This window comes from Nelusetta ayraudi, unplaced genomic scaffold (genome assembly GCF_046127955.1).
Source record: "Nelusetta ayraudi isolate G7.1 ecotype Tasmania unplaced genomic scaffold, CSIRO-AGI_Nayr_v1 ptg000136l, whole genome shotgun sequence".
Taxonomy (NCBI): domain Eukaryota; kingdom Metazoa; phylum Chordata; class Actinopteri; order Tetraodontiformes; family Monacanthidae; genus Nelusetta; species Nelusetta ayraudi.
The window spans coordinates 1,594,730-1,616,401 of record NW_027466186.1 but is presented as its reverse complement, the minus strand read 5'-3'; the positions used below and the strand labels follow the sequence as shown (position 1 = coordinate 1,616,401).

Sequence of the window (21,672 nt, the reverse complement as noted above, 5' to 3'; positions counted from 1 at the left end):
CCGAGGCTCAGACTGAAGACCAGCAGCGCAGCCGACTTTCAACATTAGCATGACAAAGGTCTGTGGTCGGATGCAGGATGATAGAGGCACGGCACAGAACCAAAGGACAACACCGTTATTTCACACAGTCTCATTAGGGGTCAGACCTCCAAAGTGCTCAGGCTTTCAATATGTGTTAAGACACGTCTTTGCATTTCCCTGTGAATCTTATTATTTTCATGGGAAAAAATGTGGGAAAAAAAATTCAACAAAGTGTATTTTGCCAGAGGTCAGATGGGTTCAAACTTGGTTTGCATTACGTCAAGGCCCTTCTGAGCCTTACAGTCAGTTACTGGGTTAAACATTCGTTCATGGCTCACAATTCCTTCAGCGGCCCATGGAACAAACTCAGTGAAAATCACTTTTTTTCCCCCTAACAACAATAAAACCATCAACACTCTGGAAGTCTTTGTGGAGCTGATTCACACCACTCTGGAAAGGTCACGGCCACCCTTCACTTGGAATAATCAAATAAATTATGACCCCACCATCTTGTAGCTGTATCATGCTAATGTTTAGCATTTGGACGGGCTTTCATTGGCTGGCACACAAAAGAGCGGGCCGGACGGAGATGGTTATCTCAAGACTGAGGTCATTCTTTCACTGCCGATGCACAATCAAGGCGGCAGGAGATAAGGCGTAATGTTTGTGTTTCTTTGTGCAGAATGTGAGGACCATAACACTAGCAATGTAGTTTGGTGTGTGATGTCGCTTTAGAGGAAAAATCTGGTTTGTTGAGTAATAACCGAAGGATGAAACAAGCTCCATTGTTTTTGTTTCAAGAGGAGATATAGTTGAGATATACAAAGGTAAACTGGAGATGCTATTAGCAATGCTAGTGTATAGCGTTTAAGAAATCTAGAAGGCCATCTGTGACCATAACCACATCAATATTTCATATATATATATTTTTTACGTCTGGTGCACTCTCCTTCAAATCCCTCCAGTTTCTGACAGCAGTACATCTTTGTGCAAAAAAAAATAAAAAATCATTGTTTAATAGTGCGAAATCTACAGTTGGTGTTCAATAAATTCCCCAATGGTCAGATTGGGGTCCTTTTACCGTAAAGACCCTGGTTTTCTTTTTCTTTTTTTTTCTTCCCATCAGATTCTAATGTCCTTTCAGCGTGTGCGCTCATCTGTGCAGAGGGCCCCCCACTGCAAGCACTTCCCCAGCCTGGCTGTCCGGGCCAGGCACAATGGAGCCCGACTCCCCCAGGCCCTCTGTCTCCCTGTGGCCTAAAGAAGTCTCGCCTGCCGGAGTGGAGGAGTAGAGGAGGACCACCTCAGTGTCCGGCTGAGTGTGGCAGACCTTTAGATAACTGGCACAATCCTTTGCCCTTTTTTTTTTTTTTTCGTGATGGTCAAACAACAGCAGTGTTTGGAACCACCAGCATGGCTCATTGGTTCATGGTCACCACTTTTTTTTCCCCTCCTGAATATAGCTGTGATTTTGTTGAATGGAGTAATTGCACTGATTATTGTTTGCAGTGGGATTGAAGTGTAACGATGTCTCATTAAGGAAAGCTGTGAATGAGCTTCAATAACGCAGCTCTAAAATAAAACGTAAATGAAACAAACAGGATGGCAACGATGTGGGGAATGTTTAAAATGTTTGTTTTTTTGTTTTTTACAAGAAGAAATTAGAGAGCACAGGAGACAATCCAGGCAGTAAACCAAACTAACCCTGGGCTCCAGTGGTGGAAGCCTCATCTCCATGTTCTTCAGCCACTGTGTCAGAGCTCTGATTTGACCCCTAAACTCACACTGCCATTGAGTCATGACGTCCTCGTTCCTCCTGAAACCACAGAGAAACCCAATGTTGAATGGTAAAGGTAATGGCTAAAATCTAATGCAAGTTTCTTTTTGCACAACACATTCAATATATGTATATATAATGCAAATACAAATGCGCATTTGCATTATATGTATATATACATACACACATACACACATCTTGAATTTCATTATTTAACTTGCAAACTTGCCAGACTCATCTACGCTGATGCTTTGTACCTGCTCCAACCAGACACTAGAAAATAGCTATGACGTTTTTTTCTCAAGGTTTGTGAGTAGAAAAACCTGCACAAACGTATTGACAGATAAACACGCACAGGTTGGTGGTGATCTAATGGGGCACATTGAGAGGATTGCGTCTGCCGAACTGAATAATTGTTTTATTTTTTTCATGAGAGCATAACACATGCTCAAACTTTAATATATTGTTGACCAGCCCAGTTGTATCTGTCCACTGATGTTGTGCCACTCCCCAAAGATGGCGCAGACCTAAGCCACCTTTTCTAAATGAATACTGCCAAAATGCATGTTCTCTATTTGACCAATGAGGTGTGTTTAGTTAAAGTGGAAGACACTTTTATAGTTTTATTGTTGTGGCACACCATTCCAATAAGCCTGGTAACCCGTTTTATTCCCCCCACCTATCTCAGTGGCGTTAAAGAATAGTGAACTTTAATGTAAAAGCATACCAGTATCTCTGATCCTGTGATGTGGGTGTTGACGAGACAAACAAAGCGCTCCCTTTATCCTGCAAGACAGAATGACATGGGCACAAGTGTCTGCGCTGGTTTTGTTTTAAACTGCATTGTGTGTTATTCAAAGAAATCTCAGCCCTTTGAATAATGCATGAATGCGTCATGCGTTTCCACGCCCTGTGTTCTTACCTCTCTACTTCCAGCCTCTGAACCAGGGAGATCTGGGAGGGAAAGGGTCAGATCAGAGTTGTCAAGAGAGCTGGTGGGAGAATTATCCTCCGAGGAGAACGTCACGTTTCTTCTGCTGGCAAGCTCCCCCATCAAACCCAGAGGCTAACGTTGGCACACGTAGAGCAAAACATGTTTGTATCTCATGTGCAGGTAACACATCATTAATATTCAATAGTAATGTCATTTCCTTTCATGATTATGTCTTTGATATCTTTTATTGTGAGATTTTTTACTCAAAACATATTTTTTATGTTCAAAATTATAATAGAAAATATTCTGTAGATGTAATCCAGCACAATCTGTACTCAAGATGTATCTATTTCTCCCCTAATTGTCTTAGCATATTTATAGCCGCTACCAAGTCTGTCACCGCCCTCGTGTGGTCATTGCTTTGTTTTCCCAAGGTCGGTCTCAAATGCGTTTCAAAATAATTACTGAAACAAATAACAGAGCATTGGTTTTGTGGGTCTTTCTGCAGCTGCAGCAGACTCAGTTTGTGCTGGTGAGAAATAAATACATACATACACATATATTATGAATACTCAATTTGCAACAAATTAAATTGTTTTTACCATATCAATCATATATATGTATGATATATATATATATATGTATGATATATATATATGTATATATATATATATACATATGTTAGATGTATTTATATATTCCTACTCTAGTAAAATACTTCAAAACCTGCAATGGATGTTTTGTGTTGCACTTTTTTACACATGTGTAAGGTGAGCTACTGGAGATTTTTGCATTGTGTTTTGTGTTCCAGTGCAGAAAAACAAAGCAACAACAGACTGCTTTGGATCCATTTTGATCCATCATTAATGTATGAATGACAAAGGTGTGGCTCTTCAGAGAACATTTATTTACAACATAGTGTTATGTTCACAACAGAAGACAGAGTCCACTCACCATACCATTCAAAGCCAAATTTGCCCCATCAGCAAAACAAATCGGTTAATGCGTGAATTTCATATAATGCTAAAATAAGGCAGCAGTTACAACTGCAGTTGTCTTTAATTTACACAAAACATTTTTTCTCCCCGGTATCCTTTGAAAAGTTAGAAACACATGCATGGCAAATAATAACATATCAAAATCTTGATGAAAACACAATAACATGATTTACAGAGTATGGCGACGTACAACAGAAATGGTTGCAATGTAAAAAGAACTTGGCAAAATAAGATTCTTTTTTTTTTGTGGTTGCAAAAGAAATCTGTGGCAAACAGTCAACTGAAATGTCTTAACTTGATATACATACATTCATGCAATGTAGTGCTTCTCTAAGCAGGTAATTGATCTGTTGGTAATTCGCATTTGCATTCGGACACAACTGAAATTCAGTATTCCTCTGATGTCGTAAATGTTACTGCTACTGTTAAGCGTTACTGTAAGCATTGAAGTAAAACTATGAATGAATAGTGTTCCTAGATAGGCGTTCCAAGGTGTTGCCAGGTAGGCGCGGGCTCAACTTTCTTCAAGTGTGATGTGTATTGATGAAAGGGCAAACTCAATGGCACATCTGGAAATGAAAGTAAATAGCCATAAATGAGAAATCAAACAACGACATGCTATGACAAAAAAAAAAGAAAAAAGAAAAATCAGAGTCATTTCAGCACATACATAAAACAGCATTACATTTAATTTACAATGACACATTACCTGTGGAGCTTCATGAAGATGCCAGGGACTCAAAAATCTGTCATCTGGTCTAAAGCAGTAATGTGTCCTCGCCATTTGAGTACTAGCGCTTTTGTGTTGCTTTCTCAGGAACTGCTGCAACAATAGGATATGAACACGGTAAGAATCATCAAAGAGGGATCACAATAACTTAATGTACTAGGGCTGGAAAATATTTGAAAGAAATTAAAGTAAGAATTTAAAAAAAGATGTAATCAACTTCACGAAGGACAAATTAAATGAACAAAGGAGGGGGGGGGGGGGGGGGGGGGAGTAACTTACAAGAACCAAAACAACAGGATGCAGGTCTGAATGGAAGAGCGAGACCAACTCTGACATCATCTTGGGATTGCCAGGAACACTTGATTGATGGTGAATATAAAGAATACATGACTGGGAGTGTGTGGTGATGTTAAAGGGTAGCGAAGGTCCCATAGAGAAAATGGTCATGAGTAGAGGAGTCATTTTAAATCTAAACAATGTTGGTTTGTTGATTCACACACATTGTTTTTTCTTAGTTTATTCACTAATTTAACAGTAACGTAAGTTGTCATAAAGTTTTAGACTTTATAACATAGTAAAGCATTCATAAGGAGTTGGCTTACATAGTCAAAAAACATAAAAAATAGACAAATATTCTCAAATTTTAAACAAAACAGGGAATACTGGAAAAATATCTCTTTTTGACATACATACACAATATATTAGTTTCAGAAAAACTAGTCCTAAATTAAAACTATAAAGTCACGTGGAAGCAAAATAAATTTTGATTTGCTCTAAAAATATAAAGTGACTTCAAAAGAAATGTCAGTATCTTATATATAGCAATGCTTGTTTTTGTCTCTTTCTGAGGCACATGTCCGTTTAAAATTAAGAGTTCTATTAGTTTGTGAAATGATCAGATGGAAGACAAATAAATAAATCATATTTTGTTGTCACTGTAAATTAATTTTCCTGTGAAAAATGCGACCCTAAGGTGCATGACTGTTGTTTCCTTGGTATATGACTGTTGTTATTTATAAAAAAAAAAAAAAAAAAAAAAAAAAAAAAATGTTAGGATAGGGACTAGCCCCTCAGAATCTGCGACTGTAGCCAGTTGATGAGGATGTGAAGGAAGAGGATGAAAAGTTCATGCTAAAGCCAGAGCCAGCATCAATGCTGCCTCTCCTGGAGCCTGTTCGGGATCCGGTCCTCGAGCCTGTGCGGGAGCCATAGGCAGACCCAGGGTTGCTGGCATTGTAAGGGCTGTAGAGACCTTTGGTGGACTGTGATGAGGCCTCGAGAAGCCTTAGGCCAGATCCGTCCTCAACCATGCTCTTGTCCATGACATCTTTGAAGGAAATTTTGAGTTTGGTTTTAGGGCATGTTAGATATTTCGAATAAGCACCAACATCCCTTAGTTTCTGGGCAGTGCGAGCATCGATTGTACCCTTCCTGATGGATTCATCCAGGGTCACTCTGCCCTCAACCTCAGGCTCAATAAGCCCCCCAGTCAGATATTGGACCTCAAGGAAGCGTTGCCCAGCCTCATAATACAACCAGCCCTTCTTCAGAGCCTGGGAGGCAGACATCTTTACTTTAGTTCTGGGATCTTCAAATCCTTTAAATGCTTTTTGAGCCAAGCTGAGGCGATCAACCATGATTTTATCCAACAGGCCTTTTTCTGTGGCATCAATGACAGAGAACCTCTCTCCAGTTGCTGGGTCAATAATGCCTCCAGTGCAGGCTTGGGCCTCCAACAGTCTCTGGCCTGTGATGTTGTCCACCAGGTTTCTGTGAATGGCTTCAGTGACAGACACCTTCTCAAGTGTGTCTATGTCTAATATTCCAGCAATGGGGCAGGTCTCCTCTGATGGATCATTCCAGATTACTGCGGGTGGTTTAATAGATGGTATGGGGCTCATTGGAGCAGAATAAGTGGAACCAGTGGTGGAACCAAAGGAAGATGAGCGAGAGCGGAACCCTCCCATGTTGCCAGAAAGCAAGTCAGCAAATTCTGTGATGGCAAGGTTCCCAGCTCGGTATGAATCAAGAGCATTCTGGTCAATAAAGCCACGTGCAAGTGCATCATCCACATCATACTGTCTCCCTGATCTTCTGTCAATGATGATAGATTTGACGGTACCATCTGAGGAGGTCATTGTAATCTCTTCCCATTCACATTCCTGCTCTGCTAGCTCTAAGTAAGTTTGGTGGTCAATGAGTCCCTTTCTGTACGCCTCATAGACAGTCATTTCTTTGCCTGTCTCTGGGTCAACAATGACTACTCTGCGCTTACGAACTGAGGATTTGGAAGAGGTCTTTCTTTCTTGTTTCTTTTCTTTTAGCAACAGGAGCACCAGGTTAGTGTCAGGATCAGTGATGCATCGCTCCATGAGCTGCAGGTAAGTTAGGTTTTCCTCAGTATTGGGATCAAAGAAGCCTTTGGTGTCATCAGAAGGATCTGTCAGGATTTCATTCATTTCTTCATCAAAGAAGCCACGTTTGTAGGCCACCTCAACTGGCACACGGTGACTTTCCTCTGGATCAATGATTCCACCAGTGGCGATTTGGGCTTCGAGGAGACGGATACCGTGGTCTCTTAGGATAAGCCCCTTTTTCATAGCCTGGAACAGGGAGATAGTTTTTCCTGAATAAGGATCTCTATATCCTGTCACAGCACGCTCGGCAGAGAGGAGTTTGTCTCTGAATTCAGGTCCTACGATTCCCATTCTCACTGCATCATTGACCGTCAGTTTCAGATTTTTGATTGGATCAATCATATATCCAGTGGCTGCCTGAGCCTCAAGGAGTTCAAATGCAGTACCTGGCCGTATCATGTTTTTCTTCATGGCCTGGTAAATTGAAAGACGTTCCTTTGAGGACTCTAAGAATACACCAGCAATGCAGCTAGTGCCCTCCAGGTAGCGTGACAGTCTATTGCTGACCTCTTCAACTGAAATAATACCCTCATTTAATTCAGTGACTGTCTGTTGGTCAATAATTTGTGAACGAAGCAACTCCTCCATTGTGATCTGTTTCCTAAGACCCTTAAACATAAGTCTCTTGTCTCCAAGAGGTAGTAAACGTAAACCGCCAACTAATTTGCATCTCTTGAGCAGCTCAGCATATGACAATTTCTCTTGATTGACAGGGTCAACAAATCCTTTGACATCATCAGTGAGTCTTTCATTAGTTTCCTTGTTGATATAACCACGTTTCATGGCAATGTCTTCTGGTAGATGGAACTGGAATTCGGGATCAACTATTCCACCAGTTGCAGTTTGAGCCTCCAACATTTTCAAAGCGTAATCCTCAGGAACAAGGTCTTTTTTCATGGCCTGGAAAAGGGATATTACTTTGCCACTGTATGGATCTTTGTACCCTGTGACTGCTCTTTCAGCTGAGAGAAGTTTATCATGTATCTCTGGGCCAACAATACCCTTACGGACAGCTTCATCAACAGTGAGTGTTTCATTCTTTACTGGGTCAACAATAAATCCTGTTGCAGCCTGTGCTTCAAGGAGGCTTAGAGCCAATTCTGGTGTAATAAAACCACTCTTCATTCCTTGGTATATACTCATCTTGGAGCTTGAGTCAGTTGTGACCCCAGCAACACACCCTGTGCCATACAGATACTGTTTTACACTCGTCATCTCCATTATGTCACGAATGTCTCTCTTTCCTCCTTTAAGGAGGTTGTATGTCTCCAAGTCAATAATGCGGGCATTGTAGAGCTCTTCAATGGTAATTCTTCTCCTTATGGTCTTACATGATAGTGGACTGTCATTTCTGATGATTTCTTTTTGTTCCATGATTTCAATTATAATAATAATCATGCGCTCTTTGGTGATTTTACCGGATCGATATTCGTCTATAAGTTTCTGGCGCTGTTGCTCTGGAATCAAATTTGAGTTCATGACATCCCACAAATTTACAGGCTTATCAGCAAGACCCTCAATTGGAAGGTCAATCTGGGTGCTGGTGAGATCACTTTGTGTTTGCTCCTCTGTGTAGAGGTATGTCTTCTCCACAACAGTAGGAGACTGAGGCTTAGAGATCGGAAGCATGTAGAAACCCGTCTCTGCATCTATCTGGCATTTGTCTTTAAGCTGCTTGTAGGTAACATTCTCATCGGTTTCTGGATCTGAGAAAGCCTTGTTGTCGTCAGTCGGTTCAGACAGGGTCTCGGCCATTTCTTTGCTGAAAAGTTTCTTCTGATATGCCACATCGTTTGGGACGCGATGGCTGTTTACTGGGTCAATGATTCCTCCACTGACCATTTGTGCCTCTAGCATTGGCATGGCATGTTCTTTCAAAATTAGGTCTTTTTGCATTGCTTCAAAGAGAGAGATCTTATTGCCTGTGAAAGGATCTTTGTAGCCAGTTACAGCTTTTTCTGCTGAAAGGAGTTTCTCATGCAGCTCAGGGCCAACAATGCCTGACTTCACAGCCTCATCTACTGAGAGACACTGATTAGTCACTGGATCCACTATAAAGCCAGTGGCAGCTTGGGCTTCAAGAAGTGCCAGACCTGTGTTGTGTCTTAGAAGCTTTTTCTTCATTGCTTGATAAACACTTACTTTTTCTTTTGTTGGCACGACATAAATACCAGCAATGCTTTCAGAGCCCTGGATGTATTTGTTGACATTGGGATTTGCACTGACTTTGTTTGGTGTTGTTTTTTCCTGTTGGAGGAGGTCAAAGGTCTTTTTGTCAATAATTTTGGAATCGTAAATACAGCGTGCTGGCACAGGAGCTCTGAGGCCCTTGAAGTTGGACTGTTCTTGTTTCTTGGCCTCCTTCTCATTCACAACTGTAATAACAATTTTGATGATTTTTTCAATTGTTATCTTTCCTGATCTGAACTGTCTGAGCAGGTCAAGCCTTTGTTCTTCAGTCAGATATTCAGAATTGATGATTTCCCAGATAGTCATCTTCCTGCCCTTGAATGGTCCAGACGCAAGCTCCACAATTGCCTGGGTCATGGCCTCTTTACTCTGAGCCTCTGTAAGTGTCACCTCCTCCTTTGCGTTGATAGCTTCATCAGAAAGTGGCAGAAGTGGAAGACCAGTCTTACTGTCTTTGACACATCTCTTCAACAGCTGAGAATAAGTGACATTTTCTTTTGTGTTGGGGTCAAAAAAGCACTTTGTTTCCTCTGTAGGTTCGCTGAGAATCTTTTTCGTTTCATCATCGAAATAATCTTTTTTGCAAGCCACATCGTGTGAGATGTAGTAGCTGTTGACAGGATCAATAATGCCACCAGTGGCCATTTGGGCATCAAGGAGTCTGATTCCTTGCTCTTTAGGGATAAGATCTTTCTTCATTGCCTGGAATAGTGAGACAGTCTTCCCAGTGTATGGATCTTTGTAGCCAGTAACTGCCCGCTCTGCTGACAGCAGTTTTTCATGTAGCTCAGGACCAACGACTCCTGCTTTGACAGCCTCATCCACAGTGTACTTCTTATTATTAACAGGGTCAACTACAAAGCCCGTTCCGGACTGAGCTTCAAGCATATTCATGGCAGGCCCGGCTCTCATCACATCTTTCTTCATAGCTTGATAAAAGGACAATGTTTCTTTGGATGAGTTGATTACAACACCTGCAATGCAGTTTGTACCCTTCAGTGCTTTCTGCACACTATCCATTTTAGACACCTCTTTCACAGTCTTGTTGCCTTTCTGTAATTTGTTATAAAGGTCTTTGTCAATGATTTTGGATTCAACAAGCTCAGAGGCAGGCACGGGGGCTCTCAGACCATCAAAGGTAATTTCATTCTTCTTCTCTTTTTCTTCTGCAACAGTAATCACAATCTTGATGATTTTTTCAATTGTGATTTTGCCTGTTTTATACTGACGGAGAAGGTCCTTCTTCTGGTCCTCAGTGAAATACTCAGAATTTATTATTTCCCAAATGGTGACAGTCTTTCCTTTGAATCTTCCAAATGGCACGGTCACAGTTGTTTTGTTAAACACATCTTTGGTCTCCTCCTCTGTGTATATGCTTGAGCACTGAGCAGCTTTGTCTGTGATCGGCAAGAGCATTAGACCAGTTTCAGGGTCATTGGTGCATCTTGTCATCAACTCTGAATATGTCAAAGGCTCCTGAGTGCTGGGGTCAAAGAAACCCTTGGTATCATCTGTAGGATTCTGCATTATTTTGTTCATTTCTGAGTCATATTGCCCCTGTTTGTAGGCTATTTCATCTGGCACACGGTGGCTATTTATTGGGTCAATGATGCCACCAGTAGCTTTCTGAGCTTCAAGGACTCTTATGGCATGCTCACGCTCTATCAGGCCCTTTTTCATTGCTTCAAAGACAGAAATTTTCGAACCAGAGTATGGATCTTTGTAGCCAATCACTGCTCTCTCAGCTAAGAGCATTTTGTTATGCAGTTCAGGCCCAATCAAACCTTCCCTGACAGCTTCATTAACATTAAGTTTCTGGTTCTTAATGGGGTCTAAAATGTAACCTGTAGCTGCCTGGGCTTCAAGAAGAACCATTGCTGTGCCTGGTGTAATCTTCTTTTCTTTTGATGCTTGATAGATTGTCATCTTTTGATTAGATGGTGTCAAAATACCAGCAATGCAATTCTTTCCCTTCAGAATGCCTTTGAGTTTTTCCTTCTCGCCAAGTTCTTGAGGAGTAATTTTGCCATTCTTTAATTTGTCAAAATCTTTCTTGGATAAGAGGCCGAGATCATGAAGCCTGCTTGCAGGTACCTTATCACGGATGCCATCAAAAGCCAGGGGATCAGGTTTCTTTTCAACAAGGTCGACCACATCGCCAGCATTTTGACCATTGGGAACTTGCTGTGTAGATTCAACCATTGTCACATGAATGATCTCTTTCTCATGGTCTTTCTGTGCTTCCTCAAACTGTTGTAGCTTGTCACGTAATTTCTGGTTCTCTTCTGCAAGAATTCTCTCCTGCTCTAGTCTCTTTTCCTCGAGTTCTTTCATTTGTTTTTGTTTGTTTAACATCTCTTTTTCAGCCTCTTTTTGTTTGTTGAGTGCCTCATCCATGGTAGCTTGGAGTTTCCTCTTCTCATCCTCCATCTGCTGGCGCTGGCGCTCTTGTTCATCCTTGAGAGCCTTAGCCTTTTTGACTTCCTCCTCAAACTGGCTCTCCAGCTTCTTTTTCTCCTCTTCAATAAGCCTCTCCTTTTTCAACAGCATCTCCTTCTCAGTCAGGAATGTTTGCTGGAGTACTGTCTTTTCATGCTCAATTTGTTTCTGCTGTGCATCAGCCATCTGAGATGAAAAGAGAAAATACAAGTTACAACAGACAATGACAATACTGTATTACTGTTATATATGTATATATATATATATATATATATATATATATATATATATATATATATATATATATACACACACACACACATACATACATACAGATATATGTATATATACATAAATAGATATATGTATATATGTATATACATATATACACATATATACGTATACACATATATACACATATATACGTATATACATATATACATATATATATATATATATATATACGTATATACATATATATATATACATATATATATATATATATATATATATACATATACATATATACGTATATACATATATATATATATATACATATATACGTATATACATATATATATATATATATATATATATACATATATACGTATATACATATATATATATATATATATATATATATATATATATATATATATATATACATACACACATACATATATAGTATTATAGCATACATATACTGTACATAATTATACACATAGTTTACTTTAATATTACTTTACTTTAATGTTTTTTTTTACAATGCACTCTGCTAATGCAACATGGCAATTATTTTGCTGAATTATGTAACAGCAAGCACATTAAACACTGTGTTTATGTCTTTATTTTATAAGAATTTTATTTTAATATACTATTACATTTATTCGGTATCAGTGGAAAGCTTACTGATTACGAGATTCATTGTAAAAATTATGAAAGTCACACGATCAACCAAACACTAAATATAACATTTTTGGACGGGCTAGTTTTGCTATTGAATTTTATGTTGGTATGCGTCATAGTTTATGGATTATGTTGCATTCTATTTAAATTTATTTATGTAGCAGATGGAAATAATAACCATCTGACGTCCAGGTTTCAACTGTTCTTCTGGTGGGCTTTTTAGTGGATTTTGTTGAAAAAAACAAACAAAATTCAGACATGAAATTTTGGGGCTCTGTTATGAAGAAGTGTAATCAACTAAAGCAATGATAATTTAAATGAATATGGCATTGTGCATTTTGGAATTTTAGTGTCTGAACATGGTTGTCTGATGATGATTCCTTCCGAATATATGGGTAAATACGTTGGTTGGTGATGTGTTTCGCGTCCTCAAAATAACTACATAAATCTGCCTGACATTTTGTAGCAATTGATTTTGCATTAGACCTGCAAGAAAATGTAAAAAAAAGAAAGAACGAAAGAAACGGCAGAAAACTGAAACATTCCAAGGTACGACGGAACATTCCGGATGCAATTTGCATGAGCACAGTGCACTGTAAAAAGAAATCAAATTTAAGTCATAGTTTAAATCAAATATAGTTTCATGATTAGTAAAATGAATAAAGGGATAGAGAATTTTTAAGAAAGAAGGGTGTTAGTTGTCGGACAGAGTTAACAATGACATAAGCTGCTTTGTTATGCCATTTTTGACACAATACCTCTTTGGACTTATTTTGAAGGTCTTCAGCCTCCATTTTCAGCCTAGCCTTCTCATTTTCTAGATCTGCGATAGCTTCGCGTAAATCATCAGCTTCTCTGCTGGTATTTAGTCTTGCAAGCTCCAGTTTCTCCACCTCGGTCATTTTTTCTTTCGTGGTGATTTCAGTTTCATGAAGGCGGGATGCGATCTTATCAGCTTGGCTCTTGAACTTTTTAGCCTCCTTTTCCGCTTTGGCCTGAGCCTCGCTAAGTTGAGAAACCTGAAGCCTGAGTTTTTCTGCTTCGGCTACGATCTCCATTTGCCGTTTCCTCTCTGCCTCCAGTGATTTCTGGTATTCTTCGGTTTCCTCCTCCAGACGCTGTTGCATTAACTGTTTATCCTCAAGCAGCTTCTGGGCCTGTTCCTGAGCCAGGTCCTTCTGCCTCTGGAGCATCTCTGCCTCAGCTTTAAGTCTGGACGCCTCCTGTATGGCCTGCATTTTCTCTTTGAGCATTTTATCTGCGAGAGCTCTTTGTTGATTGAGGTCGTCCTCCGTGGCCTGTCTCAAGCGGGCAGCCTCTTGCGCCTCGACGCTAAGCCTGGCAGCGTCCTCAGCGAGCTTCTTCATATTGTCAGCTTCCTTTTCAAGGAACTTCTGCGTGCTGTCTTTGTCTTTCTTGATGAGGCGCTGGTTCTCCTCCTCGATTCTTGTCTTCAGCTTGAGCAGCTCCTCCATCTGCACCCTGACCTTGAACAGCTCCTCCTCCACCTGGGCCCTTTGCTTGACGGCGTCGTCCACCTCGTCTTTCAAGCGGTGCAGCTCATCGTCCAGGAGAGACTTCTGTTTGTCTGTGTCTTCGAGCCGGAGTTTGACCTTCGTGAGCTCCTGCTCAACTTGAAACTTCTGTTTCAGCGTCTGCTCTGCCAGTTTCTTGTGCTTCACCATCTCGGTGTCAGCCAGCTGCTTCTGCTTAAGCGCTGCGGCCTCGGCTTGTGCTCGCTTGGCGGCTTCAAATTCGGCCTCTTTTCGCAGCTTCTCGGCGTCCTCCTGAGCTTTGGCTTGGTTGGCGGCCTCTTGCTCGGCGGCCAACTTTTGTCGTTCGGCGTCCTCGGCCTGCTGACGAAGAAGAGCTGCCTCCCTCTCCGCCTTCTCTTTGGCCAGCTCCGCCTCTTTGGCCAGCTTCTTGGCTTTCTCGTATTCGTCTTTGAGCTTCTTCTGCGTGATGGTGTCTTCCTTCTGTTGAGCGAGAACACTTTGGACCTGGTGCTCAGCTGCGCTGCATTTCAACGCTGCCTGTTTGGCAATGACAATCTGTTTGTCTGCCTCTACGTCAGCGTCTTCTTTCTGCTTTCTGGCTTCTTCTGCTTTCTTCCTCAGGCGGTCAAGCTCCTCTTGGGCTACCTTGCACTGCCTGGCTGCCTCCTCCTCTGCAGCCATGATCTTCTTCACCTTTTCCTCTGCTTCCCTCCTCCTCTTCTCCTCTTCAAGGGCAAGCTTTCTGAGTTTCTCTGCCTCGTCCTCCGCCCTGAGCTTGCTCTGTTGAGTTTCGTCGGCAATGTTTTTCAGTTTGTTGAGTTCCAGCTCCAGGTCGAGTTTCCCAGATGAAGCTTTCTCAAAGTTGAGCTTGAGGATCCGGATCTCCTCTTCGACGACTCTCCTCTGTTTGAGCGTGTCATCGACAAGTGCTTTTTGCCTTTCCATCTCTACTTCGGAGGATTTTTTGAGTTGCACAATCTTCTCCTCAATCTCCTGCTTGTGCTGGTTGGCTTGGTCTTCGAGGGCTTTCCTCTGATAGGATTCGTCCTCAGCCTGCCGCCTGAGCCTTTCATTTTCAGCCTCCTTCTCTTTCAGGGCAATTTCTGCCTCGGTTTTCTGCCGAGTGGCTTCGCTGATTGCGGCCAGCTTTTCTTTGAGAATCCTCTCGGCCTCGGATCTCTGCCGGGCTGCCTCGTCCTCGGCCTCCTGCCTCTGGTGCTTGGCCTCCTCCGCGATGGCTCGTAGCTTGCTTGCCTCTTCGGCCAGGTCCCTCATTTTGGCAGCTTCATTTTCAAGGAGTTGCTTGCTCTTCTCTGTGTTGGACATGGTCTCCTTTTCCGCCTTGGTTTTCAGCTGAATGAGCACATCCATTTCACTCCTGACTTTGGTCAGCTCGTCCTCGAGTTGCTTCCTCTGTTGCTGAGCTGCCACCACTTCATTTTTCAGGCGATAAAGCTCGTCTTCAAGGAGAGACCGCTGCTGTTCAGCATTGTCAAAGTCGGCCCTGAGTCTTATCAGCTCTTGTTCTGCGGTGAGCTTTTGCTGAGCTGTGCTCTCTGCAACCTTGCGCTGCCTCTCTAATTCGGTCTCAGCCATCTCTTTCTGCTTAAGGGCCGACTCTTCAGCCTTGGTTCTCTTCTTGGCCTCACGCTCAGCCTCCTCCTTCTGTTTCTCAGCGTCTTGTTGAGCGAGGCTCTTTTTGTGAGCTTCCTCCTCAGCCTGGAGCCTCAGACGAAGGGCCTCGTTTGCTTTTTGCCTCCATTTTTCAAGCTCCTTTTCTGCTTCCTCCCGGGCATTTTCAGCGTCTTCCTGTTGTTTCTTGAGGTTTGCAGCTTCTTCTTGCAGTTGGAGGACAGCACCATGTTCTTGCTTCAGTGATTCTTCCAGCTTTGAGGTCTTTTCCACAAAAGACATGTGCTTGCTCTGGAGTTCGGCCGCAGCACTCTTCTGGGCTGCTACATGAGCGACTTTGATTTGTCTCTCTTTCTCAACTTCAGCTTGCTTGACTTGCCTTTCGGCCTCCTCGGCCTGTAACCTGAGCGTTTCGAGGTCATCAAGAGCTTTTTGTTTTTGCTTTGCAGCTTCCCTCTCTGCCTCAGCTTTGCGTTTGAGCTCCTCTTCTGCCATACGTTTTTTCTGGGTCTCCTCACTGACTTGTCTACGGAGCTTCTCAGCTTCTTCTTGTGCCGCCTTTCGGAGTTTCTCAGCTTCAGCTGCCCTGTCACGAAGCTGCTGGAGTTCAGATTCCGCGGTTGACTTCTGATTCAGAGTCGTCTGAAGTTGAATCCTGATGAGGTTGATTTCTTCTTCAATCTTGACCCTGCTTTGGAGAGCATCGTCCACCTGTTTACTTTTGTCCTTGATCTGTTGCTCAGAGAGGTTTTTGAGCTCGTGCAGTTCCTGTTGGACATTGATCTTTTGCTTTTCGGCATCTACCGCAGCAATTTCCCTTTTGTTTACTTCTTCCTGCATTTTGAGCTTCAGCTCTTCAGCTTCTTTCTCAGCTTTGGCAATGGCCTTTGCATGCGCTTGAGCTAACTGCTTCTGTTTGTCTAACTCAGCCTGCATCTTGGCCATTTTTTTCTGCTCTTCCGCTTTGAGTTTCTCTGCAGCTTTCTGCATTAGTGGAAGCAAATGGTAAAGAAAGGATTATAATCAGGAATGGTATGTTAAAAGGTAACACTCTACATTAACCTGCCCAAAACAGTGTGAAACAAAGTTGTAATTCAATGGAAGTAATCACAACTTTATCACACTGAATCAAGAGCGTCTTAATGTAGAGTATTATCCCGGACATGTTAATTTAAGTTAGGTAAAAGGTCAGATTAAGGGTCAATCACTAGATGCATATTAGATGCACATTCATTAAAGCGATGTTACATTCACGATGCACAAATCAAATTAATTGGAATAATGAACGACAAGACAATTAAGGCAAAAGACGGACGGCGGGGATAAAATGATTAATGTATGGAAACAAAATATCACTTCACAACACAGCAAGAAAATCATATGGCATGCAAACTGTAGCTGCAGCGCTGACTTATTATTACTGTTGGACATCATCCACTAAAATTCACCAGGCAAAATTATGTGTAGCTTGTTATTATTCAAACAAACACTTTCCTCAACATTCTTGTCACAAAATGCCAGCAGTTTTCCAGTTCTTATGTGTTTTAGAAGTTGTCAAAAAAAAAAAATTATGACACGGCTGATTTCTAGAGTTGTAAGAATTCAGAATTAGTCTGTGTGCAAAAAAATATTTTCGGAACATTTTATGACACAGCTGTAGAATAACAAAGACTAAACGTTTGATTAATTTTGCCACGACAATCACTATTAGATTTGTTTTCCTGTAATCCCATGCTCTGGGGGTTCTTTTAATCACTATTGTTAAATAAAAAGAATAAAGGAGAAAAAGACGGTGAAAGGAGAGAAGACTGGTTTAGATCAGGTCACTGTGTGGTTAGGCAATGTACATATTTAACCAGGAAACGTAAGAAGCTCTGCGCAATAGGTTAGACATAACATGTTGATTGTGTTTGCAAGTTACGCTGAAGATAGTGTGAGCAACATAATTTTATATGAAGCATATGAGGTTACGGGCAAAAGCAAAAGACAGATAATGATAAGAAGCCAGGGAAAGACAGAGCGAGTTTTAAAAGGCAGGTTTTAGGAAAGAACAGAGGATGGATAGAACACCGAGTGACACGTACAACACAGGAGCATTTACCTTTTCAACGCTCAACGCATTAAGCAAAGTACTGGCAAGCAGTTAAAGAAGGCAAAGAAACAAAACACTAGGGTTAGATAATGATGCAAACCCTCTTGGTATGTGGGCTTAAAGGGACAGCTGAGGACTGCGAACAAGCTGGACAGACTTTACAAACCTCTGGGAGAAAACATGTTAGCCATACCAGGAATAGGAAAGTGTGAGTGAAATTGTGTAGTGAAAGAAAGAACCCCTCTCTCTAAGTCGACGGTAACAAAAACACTCAATGAAATCAGATGGAGTTGCAACCACAAACACACAGAGTGCTGTATTAATTCAGTCTACTTTGAGCTATTGATAATATTAAATAGTTTGTTTGAAATGTAAATATAAACACACTCTAACCTCATGCATATTTGTTTCCCTTAAATGTTTTATGAATATTTTTATATTTGTGTATTTTGACTCTTAAATTGGTTTCGCTCGCTACCAATTCTGCTAGATATGCCTTGAATAAGAGCGTTCCTGTCTCATAAACTCTGCAGATCAGCTACAGCATGCCAATGCTTTTTGCTTACCCTGTGCAAAGGAGCCATTTGTAACCCGTACATCAACCATATATATGTATGTCTGTGCGTTACACGGAGAAAAAGAATGCACATGCGTTTCCGTCGTCGGCGAGTTTGTCTGGTTTATCGGCTGGTTAATTGTTTGGTTGGTTAAGTTCAGGTTATGGTTTAGTTTGTTTGGGATCCTCAGCCAGTTGTCACGCACCTCCTCGTCCTCCAGGCGGCGCTGCGAGTCGGTGATGAACTTGATGTACTGACTCGTCAGAGTCATCAGCTCACTGTACCGAGTCCTCAGTGTTACATACTGAGGCAGATAAGCAACATTTTAGTTAGAATTTCACAGTGCAATCAGTTCATTGTTGAGTGTCGATTCACTCTCAAAACAAGTGTAAAAGATACTGTATACTTTTGAAAATGCTGCTTTATGTTTAGCTGTTTTTTTTTATTTTTTTTATGTATGTATATATATATATGTATATGTATATGAATGCACCTCCTGAATGATGTTGTCAGACGCTGAATCCAGTTTGGTTTTCTTCAAGGGTGAGGTAAGAGGCTCAACCTGGGCGTTGTAGGCAACCAGCTGGAGCTCATAGTCCTAGTTGAGAAAGTTCCCCATAAAAAAGTCACAGGAACTAAATAAACATGTCAAACTGCAATATCAACAACAGCAAAGAAAACAAGCGATGTTTACCTTGATTGTGTCAATGTATCCCTTGGCATAATCTTGACACTCGTCAACCTTGTCCTTGTTATTTTCAATCTCATCCAACAGTTTCTGTTAAAACAAAAGACGGTGCAAAGAGTTCAGCTCTCAGCTTGTTCAGCGTGCGGGTAATTCAAAGGCTGCAGGCATTACATCCAACCCACCGTCTCCTGGGACAGTTGCTCTTTCAGGGTTTTGCTGTCGGTGATGGGCACGGCCTGGATCTTCTCCTGCCTCTGCTTGGCGTCGGCGATCCAGCGGATCAGCCAGTCGTAGCTCTCCCTGTACTGGCCCAGCTGGCGGCCGAGCAGCTCCAGATCGCGCTGGCGGAGGTCGACCTGCGTGAACACGGCCTTCCAGCGGTCCTGGAGGTTGGACAGCAGCAGGCGGTAGCGGTCCAGCTCCACGTCGCGCTCGCTGTGCACCTTGGACATCTTGTTGCTCACTGCCGTGGCCTTCCTGAGCTCCTCCTGCAGGGAGTCGAACACGGGCTGCTCGGCCTCCGCCTCGGCTCGCATTTTCTGTGTACATCGAACAAATGCAGGGCAAGTGAACCTCTTGCTGGGCTCTAAATATGAAAAAGCTTGACAGATGCCGCTTACCTTAAACTTTGTTTTGTAAGTTTCCACCTCCTTGACGCTGCTGGGTACAGTGTGAACCTCACGCAAGCAGTCCTCGTACTGCTTGAGCACCCCCTCAGCGCCCTGCGTGTTGCGGATCACCATCTCCACCGTCTTTAACCTGTGGCAAGAACCAATAGGTAATAAATAAAGTAGCAAAGGACATTTAAAAACTGCTATTGATGCCCGGTGAGCGCATTTATTTCCATAAATGCTATCGTCCCCTGGTGGGAGGACTCACTTTTCAAGGTAGACAGAGGAGAGGTTGTGAGCGTGGTCCATCTTCTGCACAGTGAGCTCGAGCTCGGAGCGCAGCACCGGCGCAGAGGGAGAAGGCTGACGCGCGGACAGGACGTCCTGTGTCTTCACGGACACCTTGTTCAGGTCCTTCTTCAGACCGTCGAGCTCCACGTGGACTTTCTGTGTGAGACAGAAAAAAAAGGGGGCCAAAAATCAGCGTCGAAAATAAGAGTCGAAACCTGACGGGCCATGACCGAGGAGCTCTCACGAGAAGACAGGTTTGTTTAAATTTTAAATTAACCCGCGCTGTGTCTCTCTGTGTGGAGGTGTGTAGGGCTGGAGGCAAAGCATTACAGTTCTAAGATCAGAAGAGAACTGCACAGCAGGCCTGCTAACAATCACTGCAATCCAGCGGGAAAACACCTGATCACAAGGCAGCCATTCCAGGCTTCAAGGCAGAAAAAAAACAAAACAACAAAAAAGGAAAAACACCACTCCCAGTTCTAGTTTCTCCCCTAACACTTCATTATAATCATTACTGTCCTTTGCAACGTGATAAAAAAACAAAAACAAACATTGAATGCTTCTTTTAATTTTAGTTCAAAAAAAAAAGAAAAAAAAGATGTAGTGTTCAATTTACAAAATTTCGCCTCTCGGTGTAGCTGGCTGCCAAGAGCCGCGTCGTGAATGTTTTGCCTTCTGGGCGTTTGACGCTTCGAGTATCAGAGAACAAAAAACAAGGCTGACGCATAAACAGCAGGAAAAATAAACAGCAGCATCAGTGCCAGGTAACTTGACACACCTCACCATGTATGGTTTGAGCTGGACTAGCAGGCAAAGTCAGGAAAATCCTCTCTGATGTTTATCTCAGTGACACATTTTTAGCAAACTAACAAGTGTAGCTGTTGTGGTCGTAACTGGTTACGGACTGACACTTTGCCTTTTTGGAAAGTCCAACTCTCTATGAATCTCTTATTGTGCCATTCTTATCTGTACGGTGACTGTGAGTGTCCTTAAAGGTACCTATTCATAAAATGCAACATCACTATCACCACTGTGTCATTGTTTGTTAGAAAATTTAAACCTTTGTTTCACACCTTTCTAAAATGTATGTTTTGCAGATTTTCTTTTAACCATATGTTGCCTGCAAATCTCATGCTAAATATTTTTTTTTTTTTTTTTACAAATCTATGCCATGCTATGAATATGAAACTATACTGAATGGTGCATTGAGTGTATTTGTTTTAACTGCACACGACTGTAAAGTGGCCTACCTTTTGCTCGGTGGTCTTCTTGATGCATTCCTTCAGAGGTTCCTTGTCCATGGGTCTGCGGATGCGAGACACAGTCCCGGCTTCGCAGTCCTCGATACGGAGCCGCAGGTCCTTGAGCTCGGAGATGTAGTTCTTGCACAGAGTCTCATCCTGTTGACCTGGGAGGCATCACACGCACCAGCTTTGCACATCAGAACCCAGAAAGCTACTCACACATCAAATGCCAACGAGAGAGACACTGTACTGATGCTGCAGAAACACTGAACACGATGCCACATTTAAGATGCGTGGTTGATTTTATTAATTTTTTTAACAAACAGTTTTTTAAACTATGTTAATGTTTTTAAATACTTAAAAATAAAATCCACCACATATCTGTAGTTTATTTGAGTACAATCATACAATCAGTTTTTTTTTTTTGTTTTGTTTTCAAATCCGGGTTGCTAAGGTCCAGCAGCACTGATCAGACTATTAGGTGATACAGCTAGGAGGGAAAAGCAATCTCTGTTTTACAGCATGACCTACGACGTATCATTTCTACTTTATGCTGAGCTGCAATAAAAACAAAAAACAAAAAACAAAAAAAAAACAGGCACCTTGAGAGCTAAACAACATGCAGCCACGCAACTCTGCACTAACCACG

At 41.9% G+C, this 21,672-nt stretch overlaps 2 protein-coding genes across 24 annotated transcripts in view; both read right to left on the bottom strand.

Annotated features, from left to right (window-relative positions):
• The window catches only part of macf1b (microtubule actin crosslinking factor 1b), a 28,030-nt gene extending 25,163 nt beyond the window's left edge, over positions 1 to 2,867 (bottom strand). The window contains exons 1-3 of the mRNA XM_076012718.1: positions 2,721 to 2,867; positions 2,526 to 2,584; positions 1,726 to 1,837 (exon numbers count right to left, since the gene is read on the bottom strand). Of these exons, the coding sequence (XP_075868833.1) occupies positions 1,726 to 1,837; positions 2,526 to 2,584; positions 2,721 to 2,852 (303 nt within the window). The 5' untranslated portion in view covers positions 2,853 to 2,867. The remainder of the gene's footprint in view (positions 1 to 1,725; positions 1,838 to 2,525; positions 2,585 to 2,720) is intronic.
• Positions 2,868 to 3,618: 751 nt separating this feature from the next.
• The window catches only part of LOC142879409 (plectin-like), a 108,521-nt gene continuing 90,467 nt past the window's right edge, over positions 3,619 to 21,672 (bottom strand). For 21 of the 23 annotated variants that reach the window (XM_076012696.1, XM_076012697.1, XM_076012698.1 and 18 more), the window contains 11 exons: positions 21,030 to 21,187; positions 19,757 to 19,935; positions 19,498 to 19,636; positions 19,060 to 19,416; positions 18,884 to 18,967; positions 18,683 to 18,787; positions 18,395 to 18,493; positions 13,171 to 16,524; positions 4,740 to 11,692; positions 4,440 to 4,553; positions 3,619 to 4,299 (listed from right to left, as the gene is read on the bottom strand). In XM_076012696.1, coding sequence (XP_075868811.1) covers positions 5,531 to 11,692; positions 13,171 to 16,524; positions 18,395 to 18,493; positions 18,683 to 18,787; positions 18,884 to 18,967; positions 19,060 to 19,416; positions 19,498 to 19,636; positions 19,757 to 19,935; positions 21,030 to 21,187 — 10,637 coding nt within the window. In that variant the 3' untranslated portion in view covers positions 3,619 to 4,299; positions 4,440 to 4,553; positions 4,740 to 5,530. The remainder of the gene's footprint in view (positions 4,300 to 4,439; positions 4,554 to 4,739; positions 11,693 to 13,170; positions 16,525 to 18,394; positions 18,494 to 18,682; positions 18,788 to 18,883; positions 18,968 to 19,059; positions 19,417 to 19,497; positions 19,637 to 19,756; positions 19,936 to 21,029; positions 21,188 to 21,672) is intronic. The other 2 variants (XM_076012692.1, XM_076012708.1) reach the window with 2 other exon arrangements.